At 33.2% G+C, this 18,798-nt stretch overlaps 3 protein-coding genes across 5 annotated transcripts in view; all 3 read right to left on the bottom strand.

The window, feature by feature from the left end:
• Positions 1-2,972, bottom strand: part of Err (estrogen-related receptor) — a 33,311-nt gene extending 30,339 nt beyond the window's left edge. The window contains exon 1 of one of the 2 annotated variants that reach the window (XM_083033207.1): positions 2,839-2,972. The gene's annotated coding sequence lies outside the window, so the exon portion shown is untranslated. Of the gene's footprint in view, positions 1-2,834 lie in introns of both variants that reach the window. The other variant, XM_083033208.1, reaches the window with a different exon arrangement.
• Positions 2,973-3,467: 495 nt separating this feature from the next.
• Positions 3,468-13,680, bottom strand: Dnapol-alpha73 (DNA polymerase alpha subunit B). Its single transcript, XM_083033833.1, has 7 exons — positions 13,550-13,680; positions 12,755-12,986; positions 12,592-12,643; positions 6,208-6,299; positions 4,467-5,246; positions 4,165-4,380; positions 3,468-3,908 (listed from the first exon to the last, which is right to left on the bottom strand). Exons 1-7 carry the CDS (start codon positions 13,647-13,649, stop codon positions 3,587-3,589), a joined length of 1,794 nt encoding a protein of 597 aa, XP_082889959.1. The 5' UTR covers positions 13,650-13,680; the 3' UTR covers positions 3,468-3,586.
• Positions 13,681-14,206: 526 nt separating this feature from the next.
• Positions 14,207-18,245, bottom strand: Dppiii (dipeptidyl peptidase 3). 2 transcript variants are annotated; one of them, XM_083033608.1, is made up of 4 exons: positions 17,679-17,836; positions 16,885-17,182; positions 14,998-16,762; positions 14,207-14,825 (listed from the first exon to the last, which is right to left on the bottom strand). In XM_083033608.1, exons 1-4 carry the CDS (start codon positions 17,834-17,836, stop codon positions 14,668-14,670), a joined length of 2,379 nt encoding a protein of 792 aa, XP_082889734.1. In that variant the 3' UTR covers positions 14,207-14,667. The 2 variants fall into 2 exon arrangements, with proteins under 2 accessions (XP_082889734.1, XP_082889735.1); XM_083033609.1 differs by lacking the exon at positions 17,679-17,836 and adding an exon at positions 18,060-18,245 and having other exon boundaries at positions 14,208-14,825.
• Positions 18,246-18,798: the final 553 nt, after the last annotated feature.

The raw sequence follows: 18,798 nt of genomic DNA, 5'->3' as shown, positions 1-18,798 counted from the left end.
AAGCAGTGGTATCAACGCAGAGTACTCTGTTTCGGAAATTTATCGACGAAAAAACAAAAAATAAATAACCGAGTCGCTGCCAGTGGCATATCGTTCAATGTATCCTATATATGTATACGCGCTATGCTAGGGTTGAGGTAGGTAGGTAGACTTGTAGTGCGAGCCGGATCGATATAGCACTCTCGCTTTCTCGCATTCTCGCATATACAATGATTCTCGGCGCACGTGTCTGCGAAACGGGGACTGTGCGAAACCGTAATGCAATTTCCATGTGAATTTAACTTCCGACGCCATGGACAATCTTATGGCCGATCATTCGCGTTTCATTTCGTTGCGTCAAATCCGGCATGGCGAGATTATAATACGAGATTAATTGTCAATCCGCATGAAAAAAATGCGTATTGTGAAATTTACTTCTTTAGAGAAGCGTTTTCAATACAAAAGCAATTTTTTATATAATTTAATATAATTTAATAATATAAATTTAATAATTAAAATCAAACATAATTTTAGAAAATTATTAATTGTAAGAATTAAAGATTAGAATATATTAGAGCTTAATGCGATTCTACCACGATTGTCTCTATATAATAAGCGTATTTTTTGTCGAATAATTATTTTAATTATTAATGTTATAATTATTAATAATTAATACAATTTAATTATTAAAAATATTAATTAATATTAAATATACAAACATGTGGGCCGCTACTTTATAGGAGCATTCTACTTATTGAAATGAGCAAAAAAGTTCATATATAAACTATGTCCAAAAATTTGTCCTTTTCACATTATACAGTCATGTTTAAGTTGAAACTTAAATAACTTAAAATAATTCCAAAGCGTGTTATTTTATTTCCAATAATACAAAACAGCAAAAACTGAAAATTTTAGATTTCCATGACATTGTAAGTGTGTCCTTTTGATAAACAAACAAACATAAAACTATAAATTGCCAGTTGTATTTATTTTGTGAAAATAAAAAACTTGTCTAATGCAGAAATAACAGACATGTATTTAATATATGATCTCGCTAATTGTCAGGCTGCAACCTAGGCGATTCTATGCGATTTTATGCGGAATATAATCTTATTTCACCTTTATTTTCTACTGTTTTGTATTGTTGGAAATACAATAATACGCTTTGTACTTTCAATTTATTGTAATTTCATTATTAAGTTTCAATTTATTGTAATTTCATTATTAAGTTTCAATTTAAAATAATTGTTATTTTATTTCCAATAAAACAAAACAGCAAAAACTAAAAGTTTCAAATTTCCATGACATTGTAAGTGTCCTTCTGATAAACAAACAAACATAAAACTAAATTGCCAGTTATATTTATTTTGTGAAAATGAAAAATTTGACATGACTAAAAACGATACATTTTCGAATATATGTTTATATGAATTTTTTTACTCATTTCGATGAGAAGAATATGCTCTTGAAGCGGTCCACATTAAGATTACCCTGTACATATATTATAAAAACTTGTATATTTGATTCCTTATTCATATTTCCTTTCCCCTATCCTAGAATTTTCACATTTAAACATTCATTCAATTAATAATGAAAATAATTATTCAGAAGAAAATACGCTTATTTATTTATTAATTTTTTTAATCGCTACATTATTTATATACATACATGTATATAATTTTTTTTTATATATTTAATATACCTATATATTTTCTTTTTATATTTTATATATATATAAAATTTTATGTATATATTTTTATATATATAATTATATATATATATATATATTATAAAATATGTATTAAATATATATAAAATAAAATATATAAATATACACAGAGAGAATTTTTTCTTAGAATTTACCCTGAAAATCATGGTAATTGTGGGACAATATGGTATGGAAAGAATTTTAAAAATATGTTTGATTAATTTTACCATACTTTTAGTAAATTTTACTATACTTTTAGTAAAATTAATCAAACATATTTTATATTTTATTGTGATAGATATTATTTTTCATTGTAATAAATATTAATCGGAGAAATTCTCATAAAATTCTCTCTGTGTATATAATATATATATATGTATATGTATAATATGTAGCGAATAAAAAAATTATTAAGAGTTAAAAATTAGGATTCACTATAAATCGCTTTTTTTTATTATCACATTATATTTAAAAAATCTATCGATAATGAAGATATTCGCGCGGAAAGTTTCGGTCGATACCCGGGATTCGAATCCGAACTCCGGATTCGCGACGACGCGAGAGTTTCGCGAATGTCAGGCTGGTAGTACCAGCTGATTATGTACCAGCGCCGAATGCGCTTGCACATGTAACGCCTCTACGTAATCGTTTCGTAATGCACCGTTACTATGGAAATCTCGGAGAGATATATCCGCGACAGGTCGAAACCTCAGAATTGCACATCTCGTGGAAAGAAACGCGAAGGGAAAAAAAGTCTCCGTCGAGAAAAAAATTTATCGTAATTCGCGAAAATATTTCGCACGGCATTCGCGAGAGAGATTCGATCGGGTCTGACAATGAGCAAGTAATCGACGATTTGACTCGATTGGAGCGAGGGATCAAGGTCGCCGCGATACATATACGATTATTCCGCGACGCGAGGAAGGGATAAAGACGGAGACGACGAGTGCGAGGGGAAAAAAAAAACGACGTATACGTATCGAGTAGAGTCACTCAAGTAGATACAGTATGTAGAATACGAGCGAGTTTGCAACAAAGATGGCGGTCGAGGATTTGGCAAAATCCACGTTATAGCCTAGTTGTCATAGCGGCATCGAATCCTAGGATTCGAGGCCACGCGCGCGCGAGATTATGTATGTTTACTTACTTACCGCGGTGGGAGGGGAGAGAGGGATGTGGTTCACCAGGTCGATCGCGATTTTTCCATCGCTCGTGGCTTCCTGGCTCGTCGCACGACAAAAATGTTGATGTAATGGCCGATTTATGGACCACCAGCGGTAGAAAACTCCGGGGGAACTTTGCGGGGGCAGCAGCGGCGAGCTGGTGGCGCCATCGAACGTGCACGAGGGGAATTAAGAGTCGAACAGCGACGATCTCTATCGGTCACTCGGAGATCTAACGATTCTGTTCAAAAATAACGCAATGACAAATAAACTAGTGCCTTTACAATTTTTATACTTTCAACAATTCAAGGACGAGACTTAAATTATAGGGAGGGAGGGAGGGAGTCGAGACAATCAAGTTTCATTAAAAATAATCCAAATTGCTGACAAAATCCTGTTAATTTAACTTTTTCATAATAAAAAAATTCTAATCTAAAAAATCTAAAAATATATAAAATTATTAATATTGTTAAAATTATAAAATATAAAAATTATAATCTAAAAATAGTCAAAGAATCTATATATAAAAATTTGATTGATTTAGAAAACATATACATATAATTAAATATTTTATATAATTATTATATATAATTAAATATTAAAAGAAAAAAGGGCAAGGGAGAATTTTATAAAAAAAAAATTTATATAAGCAACCCGTATAAACATATTCTCAACACTATATAAATATAAACATATTCAAATTGTTTGGTTATTACATACATTTTTATTCTTAAAGCTATGAAACTCTGACGACCTCGCACGAGATATTACTGGAACTCCATTTGCTGTCGCCCAGGGATGGTTTCACGCTCAATCTGGCATAAGCGTGCTTGTGCGTGCGTTCCGGATTCAGAGTCACGCACTCGTTGATCACTTTGCAGTAACATCGCATATCAGACGGTAAAATTAACACGTGCGGTTGCTGATCGAAGAATGCGTACTTTTCCCATAAATCCGTGTCCACGTTTAGGTCCTCGGACGGAGGATATACGGGATAGAAACACGTTTGAGCGAGCACATGATCAGCCAGACGACCGAGTCTGTCACCTGTTATATTCCTGAAAATAATACACGTATTTTTATATATTATTTAATTAATATGAATTATATATTATTTTATATATTATACAAATATATTTTTTTTATATTTTTATATATTTTTTAAAAATATATTTCTCGTATACAAAGTATATATTATAAATATAATAGTATGTATTATAGATATAATAAATATAATACCAAAAATATAGAATAACATTACAATCTCGTTGTCTCGCCTTACATTCTATAATAATTATACTCTGTAGTACTTACGATATCTCTTCTTTTCCAATATGTTTGATGACATCGACCGACGTGACTCCGATCTTCAAGCCGGCGATATCCAATATACAGGGATCCGGCATTAGTTTTAAATTCCGATAATTTTGCAATAACTTTTTATTAAAAACAGTATACTGAGGAGTTGGATATATAGGTTCGTGATGTGCGTCGCGATTAGAAGCTACTACCACGACTTGCGTGTTCTTCCTGTAACAAGATACATATCTAATTAATAAAAACAAAAATAATCTTTCTGCAAATCAATCCGTATATAATTATAAAACATTACAAACCTCGTTGACTCCATTATCCTTATAAGAATCTTCTCGAAGAATTCCTGATGCGTATCCTTAATGAGATTATCTTGTACCTCGGGATGGGTATATTCGAGGAAAGGTCCGACAAGTATCAAAACGTGCGGCTCGTCCGACGCAATTTTCTCCATCAAATCCCACAACGGTTGATAGAGCGTGTTATTGAGGGGGGTAAATGGACCCGCCGCGACGAAGACGTTGACCTTGGATTCGAGTCTAGGCGCGGCTGCGGATGGTGCATACGTCTTCGCGAAAATCTCCTTCACGTACAACGCATCGCCTACTGGATTGATGGCCTCGACGGCTACAATCTGGCCGGAGAATACAGAGTACTGCTTCAGATTGCGAAAGTCCAATTCGATCGAGTCGGCCATCGAAACTCCCTTCCGTCTCGTGCAACCTTCCAAGGTCACCGTGCTTGCGGATGACTCCTTCTTCGCGTTGACGCGACCGAACGTCCGGAAGTACGTCTGATTCACGCTTCGTACGTTTTTGACGTAACGTAGTTCGGTGTTACTGGTTATCGCCGACCACGTCTTGAACAGCCTGGCGCCTAGACTTCGACATACTGATGTGAGAAGATGTCCCTGCTTCGACAGGATCTCGTACATGTACCTAGCGTCGCTGGGAACGTGCGGTTCGTCGGACTTTGTGACTTCGACCTCGTAATCTCCTGTCCTCTTCCACGATGTGACTGTCTCGCCGGTGGAGAGGAGGATCTTTTCTTTGTCCGTCGCATTACGCTGATTCGGTGTGCTTCTGAAAATGATAAAACAATCAATACAATACAATAGGATCTTTCTGCAGGTAACCGATACATAAACTTCGTCCAACTTTTTTTTTTTTTATTCGATTATACAATACCATTATTTCACAGAAATGACGCAATCTTTCACAATCACAAAATAAATAAATTTTAATAAAATGAAATAAATTTTAAAAATAAAATGAAATTTTAATAAATTTTTAAACCTGATTGATTGTAATAAATAAAAGTCAGAAGCTTGTGTTTACAACTTATGTTATGGTATGGTAAGAAGGAATGCTTATATAACTGTTCAATATTGAAGATACAACGAATGTGTTTACTATTTAATATTATAGTCATGATTCAAATAATCATATCTTTCTGGAAATATAAAATATGAGAGAATGTAGAATCTCATATGCTAATACATATAGTGAAAAAATTGAAAGGATTAGACTAAATCCTATTTTAAAAAATCCTATTTTAAAATATGGATAATCTTAAAATCTTGAAAAATAACCTTTAGAAAAATTGTTTGTTTATTATATTTGTCCCTCAAATAAAAATATGTTTTCCTTGAATATTTTTTCATATTAAAAAAAGTAAAATATTTAAGATGCTCAAATTAGATAAGATATCCTGTACATATAAGAGAATCTCTTTAGTTTATTAATTTAATTAAATTAATTCAACAAAAAAAATGATAAGACTTTTCGGTTTAGTTTGGTCTCAGGAATATAATAGAATATTGTCAAAACTCTTTTGTTTACATTCTATATAAATAAATATATTTTTAAATATATTTTATAAATATATTTTTATTAATAAATATATTAAATATATTTTTATTTATTTACCGAGAGATTTATTTTGCTGAAAAGTCTTTCATTTTTTCTCAAATTAATTTAATTTAATATATATCAATTCATTAATGATGATAGGCTTGAGTCTGCTCAAAAAATTTTTGCTTACGAGTTTTCGGTGTAGCTGGCTGAAAATGAACCTTCTGCAACTTTCGTTTTATCTGCCTGAGTGTACGTATCAACTTCTGGACTTCGTGCGCGCTGCAACGAGATAAAAAAAAACAGACGCATTACCCATCTTCTGATTACACATCAAGATCTGATATGAAAAGTTTATCTCCAAATCATCTTAAATTATACTTGTAAAAAATGTAAAATATATATTATAAGAGCGAAGCTTTCTTTACAGTTCTGTATAATTTTTATTTTTAGAAATATAAGATGTACCGTGCATTTAATTGAAGAGCTTCTTTCTAAATCATCTTATATTTCTAAAAATAAAAATTATACACAACTGTAAAGAAACCTTTGCTCTTATAACATATATTTTACATTTTTTACAAGTATAATTTAAAATGAATTGGAGATCAACTTTTCAATTATTATATTTGACAACATTGCGAATAAAACGAAATTGTAAATATGCACAATATTCTTTTCTAAACATTGAATCTAACGAGATAAGATTTTTTGGTCTTTACCACATATACTTACAATTATAATATTTTAAAAGATTTTAATATAAATATAATATATTTAAAATACAGAGAGATTTGAAGGATTACGTTTCCTGATTCAGTTCTTTTTTTACAAATGATATAAATAAATAATAAATTCTGTATGTATATACGACATATATGAATATATATAACATAGTATTTGTAGCCAAATAACGGGGTCTTTCATTATCAATAAGACTCCAAAAGCATTTATAAATTTTACGAAATATATAATATATATATGTCTTAATGATATACATACATACATACATGCATACATACATGCATACATACACACACATACAATCGAAGGAAATATTTCCGATATCAAGACAGATTACCATAGACGAGTATGTATCTAGTCACGAAATGATAAGATACACGTGCACCAAATTCGTACTCGTCTATGGAATTACTTTCTTCCTTCATCTACCTAACTGGTCGCCGAACATTTTACTTCAATAATCTCGCAGTTCTATAGTTTCGAATTTCATTTTTAAAGAGATCTTAGAGACTCTTAAAGATATTCAATCTACAAAGAACGCATTACTTATAAATAATTAATTTTCGATTATAAAGAATTAAATATTAAATAACGCGTTTGTGTTTCGAATCGAAAGATGGTTGTCGCTCGGCGCTTGGTCTATTTTTTTTCCTTCTTTTATGAGCTTGGCTGCGATGCTCGAACGTGCTTAATGAGTGTGGATCTAGTCACAACTTTAATATCGACCGTGCACTAGACCGCCACTCATTTGGCAAATTCGGGAAGGAGGAAACTTCGTCCCCGGCTTGTGGTCTCTCTCTTCCTTCAGGGGGTGACTCGTGGCTCTCGCAAACGCAAAATCGCTTTGAGTGCACGCGAATACAGTAAGGAGGAAACGACGACGACGCGATCACCATTGCTAGTTATAGAAAGGTTAACTGCGATTAACCTGTCCACTCTCTCTCTCTCTCTCTCTCTCTCTTAACGCCCGCTTTTATTACGCATTGTTTCAATCAAGTTCAGAGACAGTCCCGCTCGTTCGCGTTCGATGCCGTCCGATCCGCTCGATCCAAGTCGAGAGCGATTCGTTCTTGGTTTCGAAACGCTTCACAATCGCCTGCGAAGGCTGTTAAAGGCCGTATTACACTTCGGGTCGCTAAACGAGAATTTCTTTTTGGCAGAGAAATAATTTAACGCCTGTCGGCAGAGACATTTTAATTTTTTCATCAGAAGTACGAAAGGCGTCCGGTAAATCATAGGACAATCATTGAATAGATAAAATAAAATGATTTATTAAAAATTTTAATGTATTGAAATATATTACTAGTATTAAAAATATATTAAATATATATTTAATATAATAAATATTTTAATAAATAATTACGTAAGAAAATAAAATATTATATATTATTTAATATTATTAAATATTAATTATTATATATTATTTAATATTAATTATTTTAAGTAAAATAAAATTTGTTTTCGGGAAAAAATCCAAAGCAAATCCGCAACTCGTAGTGTAATACGGGCTTTATGTTACGAGAGTAACGTTCCTTCCTTCGTACACGTAACATGTCCTATGTATCCTTCTCACGCTCTTTGTTGTTTTTCTTTCTCTCTCTCCCTCGTCGAGTGAGCGACGAACCGCGAAGGTTTCGTACCCGAGCATTAGCGAAACGAATTTTTTGGCTTCTGGTAAAGAAATATTTTCATGCCTGTCGGCACAAATATTTTGATTTTTTGATCAAATATAAAGGATGTCTAATAAATAGTACAATAAAAAAGAGAGAGAGCGATTCCTCGTTTAAAAACGAATTAAATACGTAAAATAAAATTTAAAATATTAAGAAAATATTTTGGTTAAATATTAATAACATAAAACTATTTTAATTAATTAAAATATAATATCAAATTTAATTAAATTAAATTATTTTAAATTAAAATAAAATTTCTACTTTTGAGAAACCAATTTTCATATCTCGTCTTAAGTATGTCTCTCGTTGACTAAACTATTTATCGTTGTATAGATTACTATTTATCTCCGTAAATATTATCATTAGCATTAGCATTAGCTAAACCTTTTTCAAACTATCCGTTTTTATCAAGCTATCACGCGATGAGAAGATACAGAAAATACACTTATTTCTTGAGATTTTTTCCTAACGCGATAATTTAGACTAACAAAGCGACGTAATGTTAATCTCGGAATGTATAATCGCTATAGAAGCAAAGAGACACTTTCTATAATAAGTAACCCCTCTACAGATTTGTTTCAATATATATAAATTATTACAAAATTTTTAAATGTTTTAAATGTAATATATATTTACTAAAAAAAGCTATATTAAAATTCTCTCGCTTATCAGCACTCAAATCTAGGTAAGAAATAAAAGTTTACATTTTACATTTGCACCTTTAAAATTGAATTCCTCCGAATTAACTTGAAAACTTAACACCTTTGTTAAGGAAAAATCGACTTAATAAGTTGCTGGAAAAAAAAATTTGAAAAAAATAAAAACATCCGTGATATTTTGTGTATCGAAACAAATCCTTAAAAGTTACTTACGAGACCAAAAGTGTCTCAACTTCTCTCTCTCTCTCTCTCTCTCTCTCTCTCTCTCTCTCTCTCTCTCTCTCTCTCTCTCTCTCTCTCTCTCTCTCTCTCTCTCTCTCTCTCTCTCTCTCTCTCTCTTCGCTTCAATATTTTTGTCCTGATTATCCTCGACTGTTGTTCTCGTTTGAAAAAGTGCGTTATAAATTTTGAACAGTTTTATACTGGAACGATCCAACCGATCGATTATTCGCGCGTTTCGACGAATATTGATCTGTCTCGATCAGCTGAGTCACGCGGTGCAAAGGATAGAGATGAAAGAAACGGATCGAAAGCCGTGCGGGCTGTAGGGAAGAGATTGGAACAGTTGTTGCTCAATTGTGCTTAATTGGTAGAGAGAGAGAGAAAGAGATACTACATACATGAGGAACCCGTTGCTCGAATGCGATATTCGCTTAGATGTAAATTATTCGATCGGCGGGAACAGCTACTTGTCGACGATCCTCGAGGAGAAAGTTTGACGAACGAAAGCCCTCGGTGAAAGATTCGCTGGGAAATCTGACGCTGAAAATCCTTCGACGCCGCATTCCTTAAAACCAATTACAAAAATTGTTTTTTTTTCCTTCTATTAAAATTTTAAAGACGATAATTAAGATAGAGAAATATCATTAAGTTCATTAATCATTAAGTATATCGTCAATCTTAAAAAATTAGAACAAAAGAAAATTTTCTATGAATTTTACAAATGAAATAAAAAAAATTCTGACTTTTTAAAAAGGAATAGTGTCCAGAAATGGCGATTCAAATTTTTGCATCGTTAAAGAAAATGTATGATAATGTATGATAAAAATTAACAGGGTGTCTACTCAAATTTTGTAAAAAATTTCCTTGATCTTTCGTTTAAAAATCCAAGTAAAATAAGAAAATTTGTAGATACAGTTTTTTTTCAAATACTTAAGTTTTTTTTATTGTTTTTATTATTTATGAGCTTTCTAATATTTTCTATTTATTCACGATTACAAAGAAAGCGATTGCTAACTTGACAAATCAGCTGATTAAAATAATTAGACACAATTTTTGCAAAAATTGGAGTTTCAATAAAATTCCAGAGAATTGCCGGATTTTTCAAGGTAAAAAAAAATCTCGCAACAATCCCCAGATTTTTCCAGAAAGTAGACACCCTGATTGAAAACACAATAAACGTCAATCTTTAACGACGGTTAAAAAAATTTAAATTTTTTCCGTGTTTACACTGACCTTTCTCCTCCCGCACAGTTAACGAAAATTATCTAAGGCAATCGCGTCCCTTCGAGAAGAGAATCCACAGTCGTAGGATTTATCTTACAATATCGGAGGAAATATATAAGAGAATCACGCCGCGTCGTTCGGAGCAACAGGTTGTAGCAACAGGCGGGCAACGCGCGATCAACAGGAATCCACCGAACCAAACGGTCGACGCACTCGGTGTCTCCGCGCTTCTTTTCCGCGGAACGCGCATGCGCGCGCGCCTGCGCGATCCGCGCGGCGATGATGTCACGCGAAGAGGGCGAAGATCGGCGAAGCTCGATCGCGATTTCTGCTCCCGCGCGTCGATGAACTGTCAAACTCAAACGTCAAACGTCAAATCGCCGCGCGAACGATAATGATAATAATAATAATAATCCGCATGCGACTGTAATCGCGAGCCTCTTCTTCGCTCTTCATTCACGCCGAAATCCATCATGGCCGCCGCCGGAGCATCATCACGTAACCGATGTGTCGCCGATACGTAACTTTTTACAAACTATACACACGCACACCCACACACGCATATACATATATGTACATATAACACATGGCGATCGAGATTGCGCTCTCGTCGACGACGGATTTCACGCGATTTCGACTGGTTTCGAGGATCAGCGATTCGACTCGAGAGGGAATTTCTCGCTCGCCGAGAAGACGCGCTGTCAGACGCCGAGATGGTGGCGTCGCATCGGCGACGCCATGGGGATCGCCGAGCCGTGTTTAAAGCAGGAAATCCGTAACGATATCGTGTGACTGCGAGAAAAAAAGTATATTAACTCGACGAGCGGAAAAACTAGGCGCGATCGTGCAAAGCGTGAATCCGCGTCCGAGAGAGAAAGACAGACCAACGACGAACCGACGACGATACACTGGGGAGTCCTTGAAAACTGAAATCGTGCCCTTCGAAAGAAATCTGCTCGGATCTCGAATCTCGGGACAGGGAGGGAGGGAGAAAGACCGACCGACCGATCCCCTCTTTCTCTCTCTCTCTCTTTCCGCCAATAGAAATGGCTTGTTGCCCCTTCCCCCTTTCCCCCACTCCGGCTCGACGGAATAGTCTTCGTGGAGGGGAGAGGCGGGAGAATCCGGATGATCTTTGTAGTGGGGAATTTATGCATGTGTATGTATACTTTATACACGCGAGAGGTCCTTTAACGTCTCTTTTATGCCTATCGAAGGATTTTTTTTTACCTGTCGACGGGTGACGCGTTTCGAAAAAATCTCATACTTATTGTTAGATAAAGGAACTTTTGGAGCGGCGTAAAAATTCGTGCGTACATATGAAAAGAAAGAAAGCAGGGAAAAGAATGTAGCGAAAAGCGCAAGCAAGAGATACCTATTATAAATCGACTGCGAAGAATGCGAGACAATGTTGGCAGAGTGGCATAAATCAAGTTAATAGGTTTCTTAGTATAAAAGAAAATCGTTCGTGCTTACGAAGGAATCTCTTCGAGGAATCCTTCAGAAATTGCTTCCAGGAATATTATATAGCATTGTTATAAAGTACAAACATTAAGACAATTTCTACAATTTCGATTAGTGTTTCGAGAATTAACATTTGTTCAAATTAAAGTTTTAAGAATATTCGAATATTTAGCCAAGTTTGCAAGAACAAATTATATTTTAAAAACAAATTGACAATGTGCTATGCATATTATTTTTAAATGAAATTTATAGACTAATTGAATGAAATAGTTGAATAAGAACATTCGAATATTTGCCACGTTTGCAAGCAAATTATATTTTAAAATCAAATTGACTATGAGCTCTATACATATATATTAATTCTAAGTTAAAGTAGACTAATTGAACGAAATAACTGAATAAGAATATTCGAATATTTGCCACGTTTGCAAACAAATTATATTTTAAAGGCAAATTAACTGTGTGTTATATACATTAATTCTAAATGAAATTTATAGAAATAGTCACATTTTTTCATAATTTTGTAATTAAAGAATCTTAAAGATATATTAGTATCTTTTATATAAGTCAATAAAGATAAAAACTCACCTTTGGTGGTCTGGTTTCAGCACAGCCATACATGCTAAGCATATCGTTTTCACTATAATGTTCATATGTAAGGTGCAATATGTCAAAGAAGCTCGAACTATATTTTAATATTTGTCCACATGTCAAAATAAAGACAAATTTTATATAAGATATTAAAGGATACGTATCTCTCTTGATGTTAAATTCTTGTTTATCCGTTGTACTTTGTATTTCATTCCCATTATCTTCCGTGATTAAATCATGCGATTTGTAATCCTTCTTCAAGATTGCATTTTCCATTTTAACGAGGGTGCCAAGGGTAGGATCAATGTCGCTGTTGTTGTTGACACAAAAAGTAAGCCATAATTCCGTAAGCTTCTCAACGTCGACATTGTAAGATTCGCAAAGTTCAAAACCTGTATCATAATCATGATCATTAATTCTAAATTGATGATCTTAATTCATTATAATTTGCTTTTCAATTAAGATATTAGAAAACAAAATTGCAAATATTTTTGATATATAAAATACAGTCAACACACAAAGTAACATTATTTTACTTGATTTCAAGCTTCATTAACATCGTCTAAGTTCAATTTTGATTTAATTCTTATCATTTCTTTTCATGTATTTGCAAAAGTAAAATTAAACAAAAAACAAGGTCAAAATTAAACTTCTCTTTTTTTTAAATCCGTTAAATTGTTGTAAATGGCTAAGATTTGGCCAATTTTAAAAGTAAGGTTATACAAGAACAAAGAGATTTATATCTTTTTCTATTATATAAAATGATTGTTTCAGCAAATATATATGTTTGTTTAATCGTTCAAGGACATAATTTTAAAGTTCTAAAATGTAATTTTCAACGAATTTTACGTTCGTAATTAAATCAACGTTAAAGCGAGCGGCATCGTAATTTTAGAGGAAAAAACTTTCGATATCTTTATGAATATTATATAGGATTTCGAAGAGGAATGCTTACATTTATCGAGAATGGCATCATTTTCGACTTTACAGCCCAAATCTTGGAACAAATTCCGCAGAGAATCCTTCCTTTCCATTTCGCACGCAGTATTTGCCATTTTTGTGCCACTCTTCCCGCCAAAACTCGGCACAAAGTACAAACCATAGACATAACACTTAATATAGTAACGCAACTCTCTATGCTCTATTTAATTATATTGGACAAAATAAAATGCGCATGCGCGCAATAAATAAATTGACCAATAACGTTTGAGATTCTTTCTTCTCACTGTTTAAATAGAAAAAAAGTAAAAATTATATTATTATAATTATATTATTATTATATATTAATATTAATAATTGATATATATATTATTATATAATAATATATATTATTAATATATAATAATTATATATAATATTAATATTATATTATATTATTATATATAATATATTATATATATTATATATAATATTAATGAAGTAAAAAAGGTGCAAAATTTAGATTCTAATTTAGATTCTCATCATCGAATTTAAATAAAATTTTAATGTTTTTTTATGAATAAATTTTGATATTTTATATGCTAATTTGTATACAAAATGCGTATATAGATTTACCAATATTTTAACTTGTACTTGTTTAATAGATAATTGTATGTATATTTTTTATTACAATATATGTTTCGTACAAGCTCGGAATATTTTTACTTTTAAATGCATTTTTTCTCAACACACATTTAGCGCTAAATATATTAGCTATCCAAATATAATTACTCATTTAAATTTTGTGTGTACAAATTTCACATGTTAGAAAAATATATAAAACTTATTAGTATATCAAAGACATATTTAATATCATATTACTAATATATAATATATCAAGCTAGATATATATTATTTTGTCCATAAAATGTTTGTAATTATTCGCGTGTGAATATAGCTACTGTTGCATACACCATATGTACATATTCAATTTCAAAGTTAAATCAACTATTGTTAATTCATAGAAATAAAATATTGCAAAACTTATTATTTTTAAATAATATACGTCCTAGCTTCATACGAATAACTAAATATGAAAAAGCTATACGGAATTTTAAAAATTTCAACAATTGCATCCACAGACACAAATGTTGATTAATTATTTGTTGATACAAAATGATGTTTATCTTTGTTCCAAAGCTCTATCAGTGTCTGAGACGTGTCCAAATTTGGAAATCTTTCTATCCACGATTGAATAAATCCTGTAAATGAGGATTCGTAATTCTTCAGTACCACATTATTAGAGTCGAAGCCTGAAACAAGTAAAAAAATTGGAATTAAAAAGAGAAATTTATTCATAAAAATCACAGAAAGTATATATAACTTGGATGACACATATATTTGAAGAACATTATCTAAAGCCATGCGAAAACATGTCCTAATTTTTAAATTTAGTAGTTTTTAATTTTCTATTTTAATACGCACCGTCAATAAATGTATTCGATTGAACAAAGATCTTCCTTGGCTCTTTGCGAGACAGGATTATATTTCTCCAGCGACCCCACGGATGTGTTCCACTTTCAGGCACTTTGCTATATCTGTCATACATTTTCTTGGCTGACTCGATATCTCCCATACTCTTATAAACTTGCAATTTTAGGAGAAAATCTCCGATGGCCTTTTTACCAACCGTGAAGATCTTCTCTCGATTCACAGTCATGAGAAGATCTTTTCCCTCTTCGGTTTCGACAATGTTGACGAAATCCTGTCCCGCTTCCAGGCATACTCTGAGCAAAACGTAACGTGCCTGAGCATGAGCTTGTAACCACGTCCCAGTGGCTGGTTGATACATCTCTGCGGCTTTGGCGACACCAGCCCACAATAGAGACAGCCAGTTGACGTAGACTATGTCGTCCGCTGCAGATCCTTCGTAACCGAATATACTCAACACTTCCTTCTCCAAGCTCAAGTAAAGACCGACCGCCTCTGCCCTGCATTCTTCGTACGAGGATCCCATAGCACCGAATTTGGAGTCGTAAGTCTCTCCCTTCAGGAAGTACTTGTCTATCTTAGATCCGTTTAAAGGATTCTTCACACTGTCGCGATCGAAGTTGAAGCTATCCGGCCCCGTCTTCTTGAAATATTTCCCCGTACCGTGGCCGAGAAGCTCGTGTAGACCAACTTGCACCTCGAAGCTGGTTACCCTGTACTTTTGCATCAATGTCTGGTCGGTTTCCGAGAGAAACGGAATTACGCTGATGTCTTTCATATGCGCGGGTAAAACGTTCCCTAGAGATACATTCTTGAAACCTTCCAATTGCCTGATTTCGTCGTAATTCGGGATATTAATTCCCGATGGAATACAAGAACCGGCGAACGTAAGAACGTCCAGGGAGGTGAAGTCCGGCCTCAAGAACGTGTCTTTCTCAAAATCGCTGTTCCATGGTAACTTGGGAATCAATTCTTCAGCTCTGTCGACCAATGTAGCGAATTTCGCGGACATTTCTCTATTCACCATCGCCACAAAACCCTCAAACTCTCCTCGTTGACCCGCCGGATCTCTGTACGTCTCGATGAAGCCGATGTAGGTCTCGATAGCCGGTCCTTTATCCTTTATCCAAAGACGAGAACCATCCTTATGCTCATTCAAAGATCCTGTTCTAAAATGTTCAATATACCTTCCCACCATATTCTTTTCGGTCTGATTGGACGCATGTTCCTTAGCTTTCCTAAGATTTTCCACAACAGGAACCAAAAGTTTACTGTAATCTCCTCTTGTAATCTTAAACCTAGCATTCCCGTATGTTTCCTCGGATAGCGTTATTTTAGGAGCGTCCGAAGTCTCTACAGATGCCAGTTTGATTTCGTATACATCGATGAGTTTATCGTTAACTGTAGGATCTTGCACTGTCGTCTTGAAGCACCTTGCATTGTAAGATTCTAGTCCCTTATGTTCCATAAATGCGTTGACCCTATTCGCGTCCTCTTTAGTACAGTTTGCAGAGAAATAAGTTGTGATACCTTTGTCATTTAATCCCAGCGACTTTAAATTGCCATCTAAGGAATACAGCGCGTTTGATATATTATCCCAAATATTGTGTACCTCTGTAGGATTATCTTTACAGGCCTTTGAAACTTTCACTATTGTCTCGAAGACATTTTTGGGAAGATTAGGGATAATTTTGGTGTCGCCCATAGCTTTGTAATTTCCTGCATTGGCAAATACTCCGCAACTGTAAACTAGAAAAGCCTAAAAAAAAAAAGAGTGTTTTATATTTCACATATTACATTTAATAATCTACAAAAAAAGAGAAAGCATAAAAAGAGATAGCATAAAAGAAATATGCTAGAAAGAAACAAAATTCTTCTTACCGTAAAATCATCTTCCGTAACATTGGCACGTGTGGCAGCATTTTTCAATTCATCTATAGATTCTGTGAGATAAATTTGATGTAACAATGCAAATATTAATGGAGACTCCGGCGATGTTTGTATCAATACTATTAATCCTCCGTTCCATGCTGCTTGACTCAGATAATGAGCATACAGTTTCTCCCTTTGTGTCAAAGCTTTGAATGCAGTTTCACATTCTAATGCTACAACAGGCTGATTGTTGGGTAACGTAAACAAAGTAATATCGTCGCTCATTGTTGAATATGCTTGTTTCAGACTAAAAAAGAAAACAAAAAGATATATATATAATATATATGCAAAAAATGTTCTTATTCGTGACGTAATAAGTCACATAAGTGGCAAAATAAAATTTTTTTTTCTATTTATGGCGTTTGAATTCTCGTTAGAGTTGAAATGTGTTTCGACAACAGTACGTCATTAATTTATAGAAAGTGATTACCTAATATGTTAAGACTAATATGTCAACTTGTATGTAATAACGCATAAAGTGATAACGCATAAAGTGATAACGCATAAAGTAATCCTTGTTATAATAAACACTGTATTATTTTAAGCAATACATATATACGCACACACTTTCCTAACAAGACACATTATTTTCACAATATTTTTGAAATGTTACACATTGTTTAAACTATAATGGAAATTCATGTCTATACAATATTTCTGCAACATTGCAATGTTGCTGCAAACTTGTACGCTGTACGGGTCAGATCACTTGTTTCTCATTTAATTTCAGATTCATATCTTACAGATTTCGTTCACCGCCTAAATTCCTGACTCGCCACCTTCTTGCGGCTCCTATAAAATTTGCTTTGCGATTAAATTTCGCCACGTACGAAAAATACGATCGCTTGCAGTTCGCGACAGCGATTGACCCGAATGCATTTAAAACCTGCGACTTTAACATATTGTCATCTATATGTCGAGATCTCTACACCGGGGCATTAAATGTGATATATCACGAGAAAAAAGTGACGTAATAGAATAATATATATTATTTCGAATATAAATGATTATTTCGTTTGCGCGCCTTTGTCATAAAAAAATTAATGAATTTTCAACACTTTTTTTAGCACCGTAAGTCTGCCAATAGGCAAAAAAAATAAAGATTTTTGGAGCTGTTCGCTTACCTCTAAATCAGATAGCAATAAAAAGAATGAGACTGCAGAAAGGAGATGTTGTGGAGCTTTGACAAGCTTTTTTATTTCAATCAAGTGGATCGAGAAAGATAAGATAAATTGGATGAGAAAGATAAGATAAACTCTGTTTCTCGAGAAGATGCCTTGTATAGATATCAAATAATTAATGTATTATTCCTGTTTATTATACGAGGTCACTTTTCGGTAGAAAGTATCCGGTCTAGATATTTTTGTGAGTCGAGACTATTCGAAATAATGCCTTATCTTTCTATAGAGGTGTTTTATTCAAATATTTTTTCACCTCTAATGCATTTATCTCATATGAACAAAGAAATATTATATTATATATATATAAAATATTATAATATATATTATATATATATATATATATATGTATAATATACCAGGTGTCCCATTTTAAAGGACCCACTCAAATATCTTATTGTCAGAAACACTGCGTTAAATCGAAAAATGTTTCCTACAAAAGTTGTAGGGTTTCGAGGGGGACATAACATAGTAATATTCATTTGACCTTGGGCGGCGTCTCCAAGGTTAGTGAAGGTTAACCTTAAGTGAAGGTGAGAATGAATTTTGAAGAAAATAAAAAAATGCTTCAGATAAAAGTTGTTCAAATTAATTAGTAGAAAAAGATGTTATAATAAAAAATATGGGTTTCCATTTAAAAAATTTATTCTCACCTTCACTTGACCTTGGAGACGCCGCCCAAGGT

Source organism: Prenolepis imparis, unplaced genomic scaffold (assembly GCF_030444845.1).
Source record: "Prenolepis imparis isolate NDT839.2.m4 unplaced genomic scaffold, iyPreImpa1.0 SCAF_3, whole genome shotgun sequence".
NCBI classification, from domain to species: domain Eukaryota; kingdom Metazoa; phylum Arthropoda; class Insecta; order Hymenoptera; family Formicidae; genus Prenolepis; species Prenolepis imparis.
Note: the sequence above shows the minus strand (reverse complement) of the source record. Positions and strands in the feature narration are given on the sequence as shown.

What these genes read in the sequence shown, in the direction of transcription:
- Dnapol-alpha73 (XM_083033833.1), bottom strand. Translation starts at nt 13,649, where the DNA reads ATGGCAAATACTGCGTGCGAAATGGAAAGGAAGGATTCTCTGCGGAAT. An exon ending in TGATGCCATTCTCGATAAAT is followed by an intron (nt 12,987 to 13,549) that starts GTAAGCATTCCT and finishes ATTATGATACAG; the next exon opens with GTTTTGAACTTTGCGAATCT. An exon ending in TTTAACATCAAGAGAGATAC is followed by an intron (nt 12,644 to 12,754) that starts GTATCCTTTAAT and finishes TGAACATTATAG; the next exon opens with TGAAAACGATATGCTTAGCA.
- Dppiii (XM_083033608.1), bottom strand. Translation starts at nt 17,836, where the DNA reads ATGTTAAAGTCGCAGGTTTTAAATGCATTCGGGTCAATCGCTGTCGCG. An exon ending in TTAGGCGGTGAACGAAATCT is followed by an intron (nt 17,183 to 17,678) that starts GTAAGATATGAA and finishes TTTCTTTTTTAG; the next exon opens with TCTGAAACAAGCATATTCAA. An exon ending in ATCGAATACATTTATTGACG is followed by an intron (nt 14,826 to 14,997) that starts GTGCGTATTAAA and finishes TACTTGTTTCAG; the next exon opens with GCTTCGACTCTAATAATGTG.